Below are 10,795 nucleotides of genomic sequence, written 5' to 3' on the forward strand. Positions count from 1 at the left end.
TATTACTTTCTTAAATGCACATTTTTAATTATTAAGATTAGTACAGCTCATTTTGGCGAATTGTACAGCGCCTAGAGCAGGCATGGATAGGCGCTATATAAATATTTATTTATTATTATTTATTATTATTATTATTATTAAGAAACAGTCAGCGTTTAACACCTGGATGTATGCAATAGTGCGCACGCAAATTTAATTTAATAATGGTAATAGGACTGAGTGGAGTCCAATTCGGTCTGTAATCATACGAGTGATTGACAAAATCGGACGACCGCGAAGTGGGAGTCCGATTTGTTAATCGCGAGTATGATTACAGACTGAATTGGACGACACGATGTCCTGTTACCAATTAATCAAAACTATGACAAAATTCGAGAAACGTACAAACCATCGATTGAGCGCTGAACGATTAAACGTCGTTATGAATGCTGAAAAACACAGCAGTTTACTCAACAAAGTGCACCGCAACAGCGCGCGCAAAATGACGCGTACTGTCCAATTACAAGCATGACGCGTATACACTGTCCAATTAATGCTCAAATCGGGCTGCTGATAGCCAATCACATTCGAGAATTTTGTTATAGTTTTGATTATTGTTGTAATAATCTCAGGGCGTGGATGTCGCGATTCGCACAGGAGCCATAATCGGGGACGGAGACTGTTGGGATCCGCGCGCACCTATGATATGGGACAATTTTGCTATTTTTAGAACAAATTGCTCCACCCTGACGACATATATGGCTCCTGGTTCGTATTAAAAAGAAATCGACTGCTGTTTTACCAAAATTTCGCTCATAGAGCTCATCATCACACGATAATGCTATATTCGTTCGGTTTTTTTTTATGTTGTTCTTCATTGACGTCGAACAAAAGAGTGACTGTTAGTTGTCTAGAGATTAACATGGGGGACGTCAGAGGCTGTCGTGGAGAGATTTATGATGTGATAGAGTAGACCGCGCCGGATTATATTTGACTGAACTGCCTCGGAATGATCCGGGACCAAAGTCATTACCTTAACCCCATAATCAAGACGTCATATGTGCAATGGAAGCACAGTGAGGCGGCGAAGGGGCTTTGGGGATAGGTCATTTCTACCACAGATTCCGGATTTGCAGAACGTCTTATAATAATTGATTGATCAGTTCGACTTAGAGCGGTTTTCAGTTGAGTGTCGAAAGCAATCAGTCAATTACTTTGGTTTTGGCTTTGGTTTTACTACGGCTTGAGGGCCAGGAGCCCAAAACTGGGTAATGGGCTCCTGTTGAGGGCAAAGTCTAATTGGTGAGCCGAAATTGGTTTGGTTTTGGCGACACTCCATTGAAAACCGCTCTAGTTTTAATAACAAAAGCTACGTTTAGTAGAAAAAAAAGATACCAAAAAAATGAAACAACAACAGAAAAGCTAAACAAAGTCAAAATAACGAATGCAAGAAAAAAAAAAGGCATCGATATGTTTCCGGCCGGGCTCGAACCGGCGACCTTCCGCGTGTTAGGCGGACGTGATAACCACTACACTACGGAAACACCCACTGAGTGGTGGGGATACTTTTAATATATATATACACTATGGTACGGGACTTCGAAGAATGGCACGTGATAATCTTGACCAATGAGATTCTTCCATTCCCGCTATAGCAATGGCGGCCGGCGCAACAATGCAGGATGTGCACGATTTCGCTCTATTTGCTTGCAAATTATAGCCGAACGTTTTGAAGTCTTGTAGGAAATGTTTTTCTGAGATTGCATCCAGGTCATTTAGGGGTAGGTAAAGTTTTAGATAACATTTCAAACGGACATTTCAACAACGTGTATGCGAACAGCTGTGCCAGTCTAGCTCTCGAGTCATTTGTTAAAGTTTTTCATTTCTGTTTTGCTGAAAATTTAACTTCTTAGTAAGCTTTATTGTAAAACCGTGAGCTGTTTGTTATCGCGAATTCTCTTGCCCTGTCTTGTCTTGCCTTGCATAATTTAGTTTTAGTAGGGTTCTCTTGCTAAAACTTCATGTTGACTGCTGTTGTTTCTTTCTGGCTAAGAGGGGCCAACACGTTAACGTTTTTTGCAGGTCAATACATAGAATATTTTACAAATAATTCTTTTGGTTTGAAGTTGGAACTCATTGAATCCATCTGCCTGTTTGAGGCCTTACTTTTGCAAACATGGCTGACACTGGAAAGTTAGAACGCCAACTTAGAGTATTAATGTCATTCAACAGATGTCAACAACTACTGGACATGCACACAACACAGGTGTCTAAACTTACTACAACTGACCAAAGACTGTTTACAAACGTTCCATGTGTTGTTGCAGCCAATACCTTGGTTGGAAGGTTTAACTGATCAATCCATTTCAACAGCCCAGCCTTATAACTCCTTTAACTGACAAACACTGAAGATGACATCTGCTCTGGTTGTGATAATGATAATGAAAATGGTAATAATATTTATAGAGGGGGCAATCTCACATAAAGAGGTTTTCAGAACGGCGCTGTATATCAACAATAATTGATGTTGATGTTGAAGAAAACTTATTTTTCTTTTCAGAAATGCTTTCACCCAGGCAATCACACCAGGTGAAGTAAGAGCTATTTACATAGATTTGGAGGACTGATATTGATATGTTTACTTAGATCATTGTAAGGGACATATTTGAGTATTTTAAGACACATTTTGTACCCAGCCATACTAATGAATTATATCTGCAAGATGGCAAGACCTTCACACCAGCATGTATCTGAACAAAGGAGTGAGTGTTGAGGGAAACTGTTATGCTGCATGGGCTGGCAAGTGAACTTCTTCATTTAACCAGGGTAATGCTTGGATGAAGAGCTAACACTCAAAAAATCAGCCTTCCAAATTTGCATACTGCAGTTAATTTACCTCAATCAAGTTGAGGTTGAAAATGAGTTTTCTAGCATCTGCATAAACATTCAAATGCACCTCAGTTTTAATAACAAGCAAACTCAAACTCATGCAGGTACTGCTATGAATATTATTATGACAACCACCAGCTGACAACCTTGGAGACCTTTTCTGAAACTAATTTGTCCTGGAGAGGGCAGCTAAATACAGCCCACACTGTTCATTACAAAAACATAACCATTAGTAGCTTTTAGCTGTAGAGTCTCCATGTGATTGAAAGGCACAGTAGTGTGTCATAAAATAAGTTTGTAATAAACATTTCAGACATTTTATTGTAATTTATGTGTTGTTATTTGGTAAGGTTTGGAGGCGTAGTGGCCCAATTATTAGTGGACTAGCTCCTGAAGGTGCAGTCCAGGTTTGAGCCCTGGCTGGGAACATTGTGTTGTGTTTTTGGGTAAGAAACTCAATTCTCACAGTGCTTCTCTTCACTCAGATATATAAATGGGTATGGGCAAATTTAATGCTGGGTGTAACCCTGTTGTTTACTGCCATCCCACCCAGGGGGAGAGTAGAAATTCTCCTTTTTTGCTTCATGCTACAGAAACCAGGATAAGCTCTGGCCAGATGGGCCACTTGGCTCATATGCAGACTTGGATGGCAAATGATTCTCAACCATAGAACGGTTTCAAACAAGATAAATAAAATCTGGAGAATTGATTAATCCCTGATTACTGCTAATCTGTTTTTAAATAGCCTGGCCATGTTGACTCAAAATTATTGTGTTTCATGTGCAGTTTCTGGGGCGGGGAGGGGGGGGGGTACACCCTTATGCGACTGTATATTATATGTAGTTATCTGTGGCCTTAAAGAGTACAGGTTTTGACTATTTTGTTCTGAAATAGAGTGTGTTTTTCACTCTGGCTTGGCATTAGGTATTTTGTTTACAAGGAGTTATTTTATTCCCCATCACCATTGGCAAGTTTGTAGCCTTTCTCAAATGTTTATGCATCTGGAAGCCAGTTCTGGTTAGCTGCAGTCATATACTGCAGCCGTGTTCTTATTTTAGAGGTGTGCATTGACATATTGATTTCTGGCTCAGGTTTGAAATAGGTTATGTGTAATCACAAATTGTGGTCTGAAATAGGGTGCAGGTTTCATGGTTTGGGCTGCACACCCCCATCAAAGACTTTGGGGAATACCCTTCCCCCTAATAAAGGAGGCCACATTGGGCAGTGGGGATGGTGCAGTGGTGTTAGCACTCTCCCCCTCCCCCCACACCAATGTGGCCCAGGTGTGATTCTGGGCCAGTACCATATGTGGCTTAAGTCTGCTGTTGGTTCTTGCCTTGCTCCAAGAGTTTTTCTCCGGGTTCTCTGGTTTTCCTCCCTCCACCAAAACCAACATCTCCAAATTCCAATTTGACCAGGATTGAGGAGCTGCATGAAAACCAGCTAAGGCTGATGTGGCTTCCTCTCTAAACATTGTCATTTATTTTATTTATTTGTTTTTACATTAATAGTTTATTTGCATTCAGTTACATAGATGGTACTGCTCTGCAAACGAATGAAAGTAACAAGTATAAATATGACCCTAAAAAGTAGTTCATTTTGAATGAGCGATGGACTGCTAATTCATTTTAGCTTGACTACTGTTGTGAGATCATCAGTCTTCTCCACTGGGAATATAGGAAAATTAAGAAGAAAGCAAAAAAAAAAAAAAAAAAAAAAATCCTCGTTTAATGAACAGTTCTGAAAAGAAGAAAGGAGTCTTCAGAGGAAATAGGTCTATTGGTCGTCACTGGAGACACGGGGAGGTTCTGCCCTGAGGTCCAAGCCTTTATCCTTTCGTAGGACTATTTTGACAGAAAAGGTGTCCCATTCGTATACCCTTTATTGAAAAAGGTGCTCGTTTCACCTACCAACTGAAGGACACTATCTCTTTTCTAAACCCCTATTACAGGAGAATATCAAGCATTGCCAGAAGAGATGTTAACCGCAAAAACCAGTATCATTTATTGAGTTCCCGTTTACGTTGTACCTTGAAGATGATTTCCAGTCCGTACTGCGCAGTCTCGAGAGTTTGTGTTTTTTGTTTTGTTTCATGTAAGACATCACAATAGGTAAACATTTCGTAACTACTTACATGAAGTAAATTCATGCGAAGCAGTCGAAGGATTTATGCCTCGTTTTGTCTCACATCACTTGATGAAACAACTTCGCAGCTGTAAAAATCAATGAAACTTTTGGAAAAGAATTTGAAAGGTCTTCAAGATAAGGATGAGGTTCGTAATGAATAACATCGATTCGCATTCCATCGAGTGAGATTTACAATGTTTGTAAACATTAGGATGCTGAGACTGCGCAGTACAGACTGAAAATCGTCTTTAATGACATATTTTCCTACCCTTTCATATGCCTCAAAGTTAAGTGTGAAATCCCTACATACCTGAAGACTGAAAAAGGTACCCTTTCGGACAGAGCCATCCTGTATTAAGGCCATTACAGTACCCTCCTTGGGCTGAAAGCACTTTGCTAACCATTCGTTACCTATTAGGTATGTTACGCCGCAAAATGTAATAATCGCCACAAAATGTAATATTAACGCAAAATGTAATAGGAATCGCCGCAAAATGTAATACTAACGCAAAATGTAATAACAAAGTCAACGCAAAATGTAATAACTTTTCAACGCAAAATGTAATAACTTTTCTAACGCATATTGTAATAACGCAAAATGTAATAACGCGAGAACGACATGTACGATATCTCGAAACCAGTATTATGACTTGGCCAACGTTATCCTGACGTAGGTAATACTGTGACATGTAGATGAATTGAATATTTGGTTCAATTTGATGTATAGGTTTTGTTTCCAAAAAATTAAAAATGTGCAATAGCTTTCAGTTTGAAAGATCTGTGGATCGGAATCAGGTGGAATATCGGGTTGTAATCCCATCATCCTCCCACAGTCTTCAATTCCAGAGATAGTGTTTTGAATAGGCACCAGGTTGTTGTTGAAGGGTGTGGTGATTGAAATATTTGGTACAGTCAACTCAAAACTTACACACAAAAACAATTATAGACTTTAATTCGAAAGAAAATTCCGTTATATTACGGACTCTTGCTTTTACAGACTTACCCGCGACACATGTCCCGGTCCTGACAGTGCAATTCTTACCCTGTTTAAAGTCAAAACAAAATGTACGATTCGGAGTAATTGTCCTTTAATAGCGAAAGACCGTGATAGCGGGCTGCGAGAAGACATTTCATTGATAACATTTGCTTAACAATGATAACAGAGCTTTATTTTCAGATTGACTTAATTTGTAAAAACTCTAGCGCAGAAAATATTTGGACGTGCTGGACAAACCTATTAATTGCATTAAGACCAGAAATTTGGTCTTAAAAGTTGAAAAAAAAAAGCAACTAAAAGAGAAATTAGATCATTAAAACGGAAGAAATGAATCCGGCTGCTGTCTGTTCTGCGGCATTTTGTAATAACTACGCATTTTGTAATACCTTACGCATTTTGTAATAAAAGTTGCAGCATTTTGTAATTACCTGCAGTATTTTGTATTAAATGAAAACGACGTATTTTGTGATAAGAGTTGCAGCATTTTGTAATAAACGTTAGTCTACGCAATTTGTAATAACGTTGGTGACGCAAATTGTAATAAGTCTCTTCACACGATAATTTCACGAAGCATACAGATTGGCTGGATTCCCTTCAACACCAACCTGATGGAAAATCGGTTATTATGTTAATGTAGGATTTTTTAAAACTGAATATGAGTACAGTATCTGCATGGGTATTTGTACAGTAGATGCACGCGAAAGTGGGTAAATTACATTGCAATGCTAACACTTTGAACAGAGGCTTTATTTCTATTTATTTTACATTATCATATTTAATTAACTCAATAATTAATCATTACATTTTACATGAAAATTATCTTGACAATCACTTATGATGTGAGACTCCTTTGTCAATGAATAAACTAGAACTTGAATGTACACATTTGCTGTGTGGCAAAATTTAACAACGACACTAACGACAACAACAACAGCAGTCCATGATCATGTCTTTCCATGTCTTACTTTCGCCAGAAAATTTTCTTAATTCGAAACCAGCCCAAACCTAGGGCATATAGCACAAGCCAAGCATTGTGCCAACGATTGCTATTGAAGAAAGCTTTCAACTCTAATACCAGTCCACTTGAGGGGCCAGACGATCTGGTGGTCCATGTTCTTCATATATCTTTTGCAGATTCCTTGCAATGCAACAACTTGACTTCGTTTCCAGTGGTGCGAGCCTCAGATAACGACTAAACACGTCCATCGCAGAAAGGACATAGCGGAAAGTCTTACCAGCAAACTCGACGAGTTGAGTTGCTTGGTCAAGTCTATCAAATCAGTTTGGTGCTGTGAGTGTACATGTTTAGCTCTGACAGGTTTTGGTAAGACTTTGTTCTTAAATACCGCGTTGTAAATACGATACTTGACGTTGTTCGAAGTAACATGTCGTATCTGCCGTTCAGTAAGTCCCGCATAGCTATCTGCGGCTCTATGTTTTAGCTTTTTATATCCCCCCGACTTAGTTTCTTTGAATGTTTTACCAACAATTCTAGATACATCGGATGTTTTCACAGCTTTCTTTCCATTAAAGTATAAGGTAGGACTCTCTTCAGGACCAAGAGCAAAGAGGTCTCTCCTTCTCCAGAACCGCACGACAGCTCTGTAACCGTGTCCGTTGATTCACCGGGACGTTAAACTTTCCCTGGACAAGCAGTAGTAGAGTTTCGTAGGTTTCATCATCCATCGTATGCGTGAAAGCTTTTCGCGCCCTTTTTTACTTTTCTCCAGCTTGAACCAACTGGAAACTACAGCAAAGCCAGAGGAGATAGACGCCATATAAAACCATTTTGAGCGGTCTGCTATGAGGAATGCCAGGAGTCACGCTTGCTCGATTCTGCCATTTCATGCAGTGGCAGGGTTTCCGCGGCAGGGGTGCCAGTGACGCACTCTCCACATAGCTCTCTTTATTAAAAGAACGATCGATTTTTTAGATTAGTTCTTTTTTCTCATTTTTGTCCGATTCTTGGAATCAAGTTAAGTTCACGAAAAAGAAAGTAATAAAACGTCAACATTTGCGTGACAATGGGTGGAACTATTTCACCTGGTGGTATTCCATTCTCCATTTTAAAGATTTAGGAAATTTTCAAGGAATTAAGAATTTTATTTTGCAAAATTTATACACCTTTCGGGCTAAAATTATGCCACATGCTTATTGAAAAGATAGATTTACATAGAAGTATGTGGGTCGTTTAGCTCCTGATATCTGCTTAAAAAGAGCATTTGACAAGCTATATTGTTGAAGGGAATCCCGCCAATCTGTATGCTTCGTGACATTATCGCGTGAAGAGACTTATTACAATTTGCATCACAACGTTATTACAAATTGCGTAGACTAACTTTCATTACAAAATGCTGCAACACTTATTACAAAATGCGTCGTTTGTATTTAGAACAAAATACTGCAGGTAATTACAAAATGCTGCAACTTTTACTACAAAATGCGTAAGGTATTACAAAATGCGTAGTTATTACAAAATGTCGCAGAACACTGTCTAAATGCCGCTCGTCCGTTATGACGAAAGTTAGAACAGTAGAATTGAACTGTCAGGACCGAGACATGTGTCGGTTAGGTCTGTAGAAGCAAGAGTCCGTGATAACGGATGTTTTTTGTAATCAAAAGTCTATAATTTTGATTTTGCCGGGGATTCAGCAGCTATCCATATTAGCGGGGTGTCCGAAATAGGGAGGTGTCCACAAGGCCAGAAATGGCTGTATCCATATATTCCAATCACCACACCCTTCAATAACAACACGGCGCTTATTCGAAACATATGATCTCTGGAGTTAACAATTGTGCGAGTATGAAGGGGCTACAACCCGATTTACCACCGAGTCATAACACTTGTTTCAAGATATCGTACATGTCGTTCGAGAGTTATTACATTTTGCGTTATTACAATATGCGTTAGAAAAACTATCACATTTTGCGTTGAAAAGTTAATACATTTTGCGTTGACTTTTTTATTACATTTTGCGTTAGTGTTACACTTTGCGGCGATTTTTATTACATTTTGCGTTAATATTACATTTTGTGGCGATTATTACGTTTTGCGGCGTAACAACGTACACTGGCAAAAATGATGTACGCAATGGGCACCTTAAATTGTCTTGAACAGTTCTTATGACTCGTGAAATAGTTGATGGCAATATTTGGCGATTATACTAGTTACTAGAGACAACACTGAAATGAGATAGTTCGTCTTCTTAGCAGCACTTCTGTTACAGAAATTTTCTTTACAGCAGTGAAGATTGCATTCATTCAATTCTAAACCCTTGCACGTCAGCTTATTGAAGCATTCATCGGAGGTTTCACATCCCCGTGCAAAAACCTCTCCGTTTCCTCTGGCATACAGCTTGGCGCAGTTATCAAGATAGGGCGCACAAGTTCCGTTTCTGATATTTTTCTCGCAATCTTCCCATGAAACTTCACTTGCACAAGAGAAGCATTCCAAAGCATGACCTAAAGGCAATCGATCAGTAATAAAAGACTTAATAAAAGAGTTGCTGGACGCATCTCAATCTTGCATTGGAACCATCTTGATTCTTCGATTCACTTTATCACTGGGGAAGACACGTTCCATTTACCTATTAATGTCATGCTCTTTATTCTTCTATCTGTTTATTTTCTTAGTTGAAGGAAATTAGTACGAAATAGTAACTCTCAAAAATAAGTCCAGGTTTTCTTTGAGGGCCCAACACAGGTTTGGCGGGATGCGGGATAGTTTTAAAATTTACAGCGCTATGCGGGATGAAAAGCGGAAAATCACACGTTACAGAAGTTACGCAGAGAACTGCTACTCTTACTAAGGCGACATTGGAATAAACATTCTGAGAGGGGCGGGATGGCGCGATTGAGGCAAAAATAGTGGTGGGATGCGGGACTGAAAAAACCTGTGTCGGACCATCTTCTTTTGGAAGCAGATGGGGTGGGGGGGGGGGGGGGGGGGAGAGATGGGATGAAAATGTAATGTAGTCAGAAACTGTAGAAGGAAAGCTATTGCAATTCGGATTCACTTGGTGTTAGTAATTGCTTGCATTATTATTTCCTAATTTTATGTTTGAAGTTGTCCTATTTTTCTGCTAGGAAGTTAGAATGAAACAAGGAAGACATGGTTTTATAGGAGGGAGGGGAGGTAGAGGTGGAGTGGGATCGGGTGCTCATCGAGTAAAACAGTAACTGTACTAAGCTTTGACTTTCTCGCACTTGGAAATAATTATGAGTTAGTAATCAACCCCTGAATAAATTCGTAGTTATACGATATTGAAGGTTTACTCATTCATCCATGAAACAGTGGCGAACTAGCAAATTCGTTATGGCTGCGTACATAGATGATAGAGTCGTCAAATGAAATTTCGAACTTACCCTTGTACAGAACGGCCAGCAGAAAGTAAACTCTGAGAGCGGGATTCATGTGTTGTAGACGAGAACAGTGCTTAGTGCCAAGCTATAGAGAAATATAACTCACTGTTGTGAGTGCAAGTCGTCTACACTGTTCATGAGGTCATCAAATACGAGTAAGCATCGAATGACAGAGAGATTCGTCAACACTTACTTTGCTGTCTCAATATCCTAGATATTTGTCCTTCATAAACCTCGAAACACTTTGTCTTAGTGTGGCAACACTGTGACAATGAAGATTAAGGTTTTAAAATCTAATGACATACCTCCAACTACACGCATTCTACGGCGCAAAGCGAAACAATGATCAGATAAGCATAAATGAGCTTAAAACCTTTGTACCTATTGTTACAAATGATTACGCCATGAAGCGTGTTTGTTTTTTAGCTCAAGGACAGCTAG

General features: G+C 39.3%; 1 protein-coding gene, 1 long non-coding RNA gene and 1 other non-coding gene across 3 annotated transcripts; 1 reads left to right on the forward strand and 2 right to left on the reverse strand.

Moving 5' to 3' along the window:
- The first annotated feature begins 1,445 nt into the window (after positions 1-1,445).
- On the forward strand, positions 1,446-8,903 carry LOC149102510 (uncharacterized). The gene is made up of 3 exons (XR_016201910.1): positions 1,446-1,760; positions 2,540-7,316; positions 7,723-8,903. It is a non-coding gene; the product is annotated as an uncharacterized LOC149102510 (long non-coding RNA).
- Positions 1,451-1,523, reverse strand: Trnav-aac (transfer RNA valine (anticodon AAC)). Its single transcript has one exon. It is a non-coding gene; the product is annotated as a tRNA-Val (tRNA).
- A 32-nt stretch (positions 8,904-8,935) lies between the features above and the next one.
- LOC149102511 (prostate stem cell antigen-like) lies at positions 8,936-10,717 on the reverse strand. Its single transcript, XM_089273173.1, has 3 exons — positions 10,548-10,717; positions 10,358-10,439; positions 8,936-9,454 (listed from the first exon to the last, which is right to left on the reverse strand). Exons 2-3 carry the CDS (start codon positions 10,404-10,406, stop codon positions 9,114-9,116), a joined length of 390 nt encoding a protein of 129 aa, XP_089129299.1. The 5' UTR covers positions 10,407-10,439; positions 10,548-10,717; the 3' UTR covers positions 8,936-9,113.
- Between the last annotated feature and the right edge of the window lie 78 nt (positions 10,718-10,795).

This window comes from Orbicella faveolata, unplaced genomic scaffold (genome assembly GCF_042242905.1).
Source record: "Orbicella faveolata isolate gen_17 unplaced genomic scaffold, um_ofav_v1 contig_35, whole genome shotgun sequence".
Classification (NCBI taxonomy): Eukaryota; Metazoa; Cnidaria; class Anthozoa; order Scleractinia; family Merulinidae; genus Orbicella; species Orbicella faveolata.

Bases quoted from the DNA above. Each gene is read 5' to 3' on its own strand.
- LOC149102511 (XM_089273173.1), bottom strand. From the start codon at position 10,406: ATGAATCCCGCTCTCAGAGTTTACTTTCTGCTGGCCGTTCTGTACAAG. The intron at 9,455-10,357 runs GTAAGTTCGAAA...GATTGCCTTTAG, and splicing joins GCTGGCCGTTCTGTACAAGG to GTCATGCTTTGGAATGCTTC.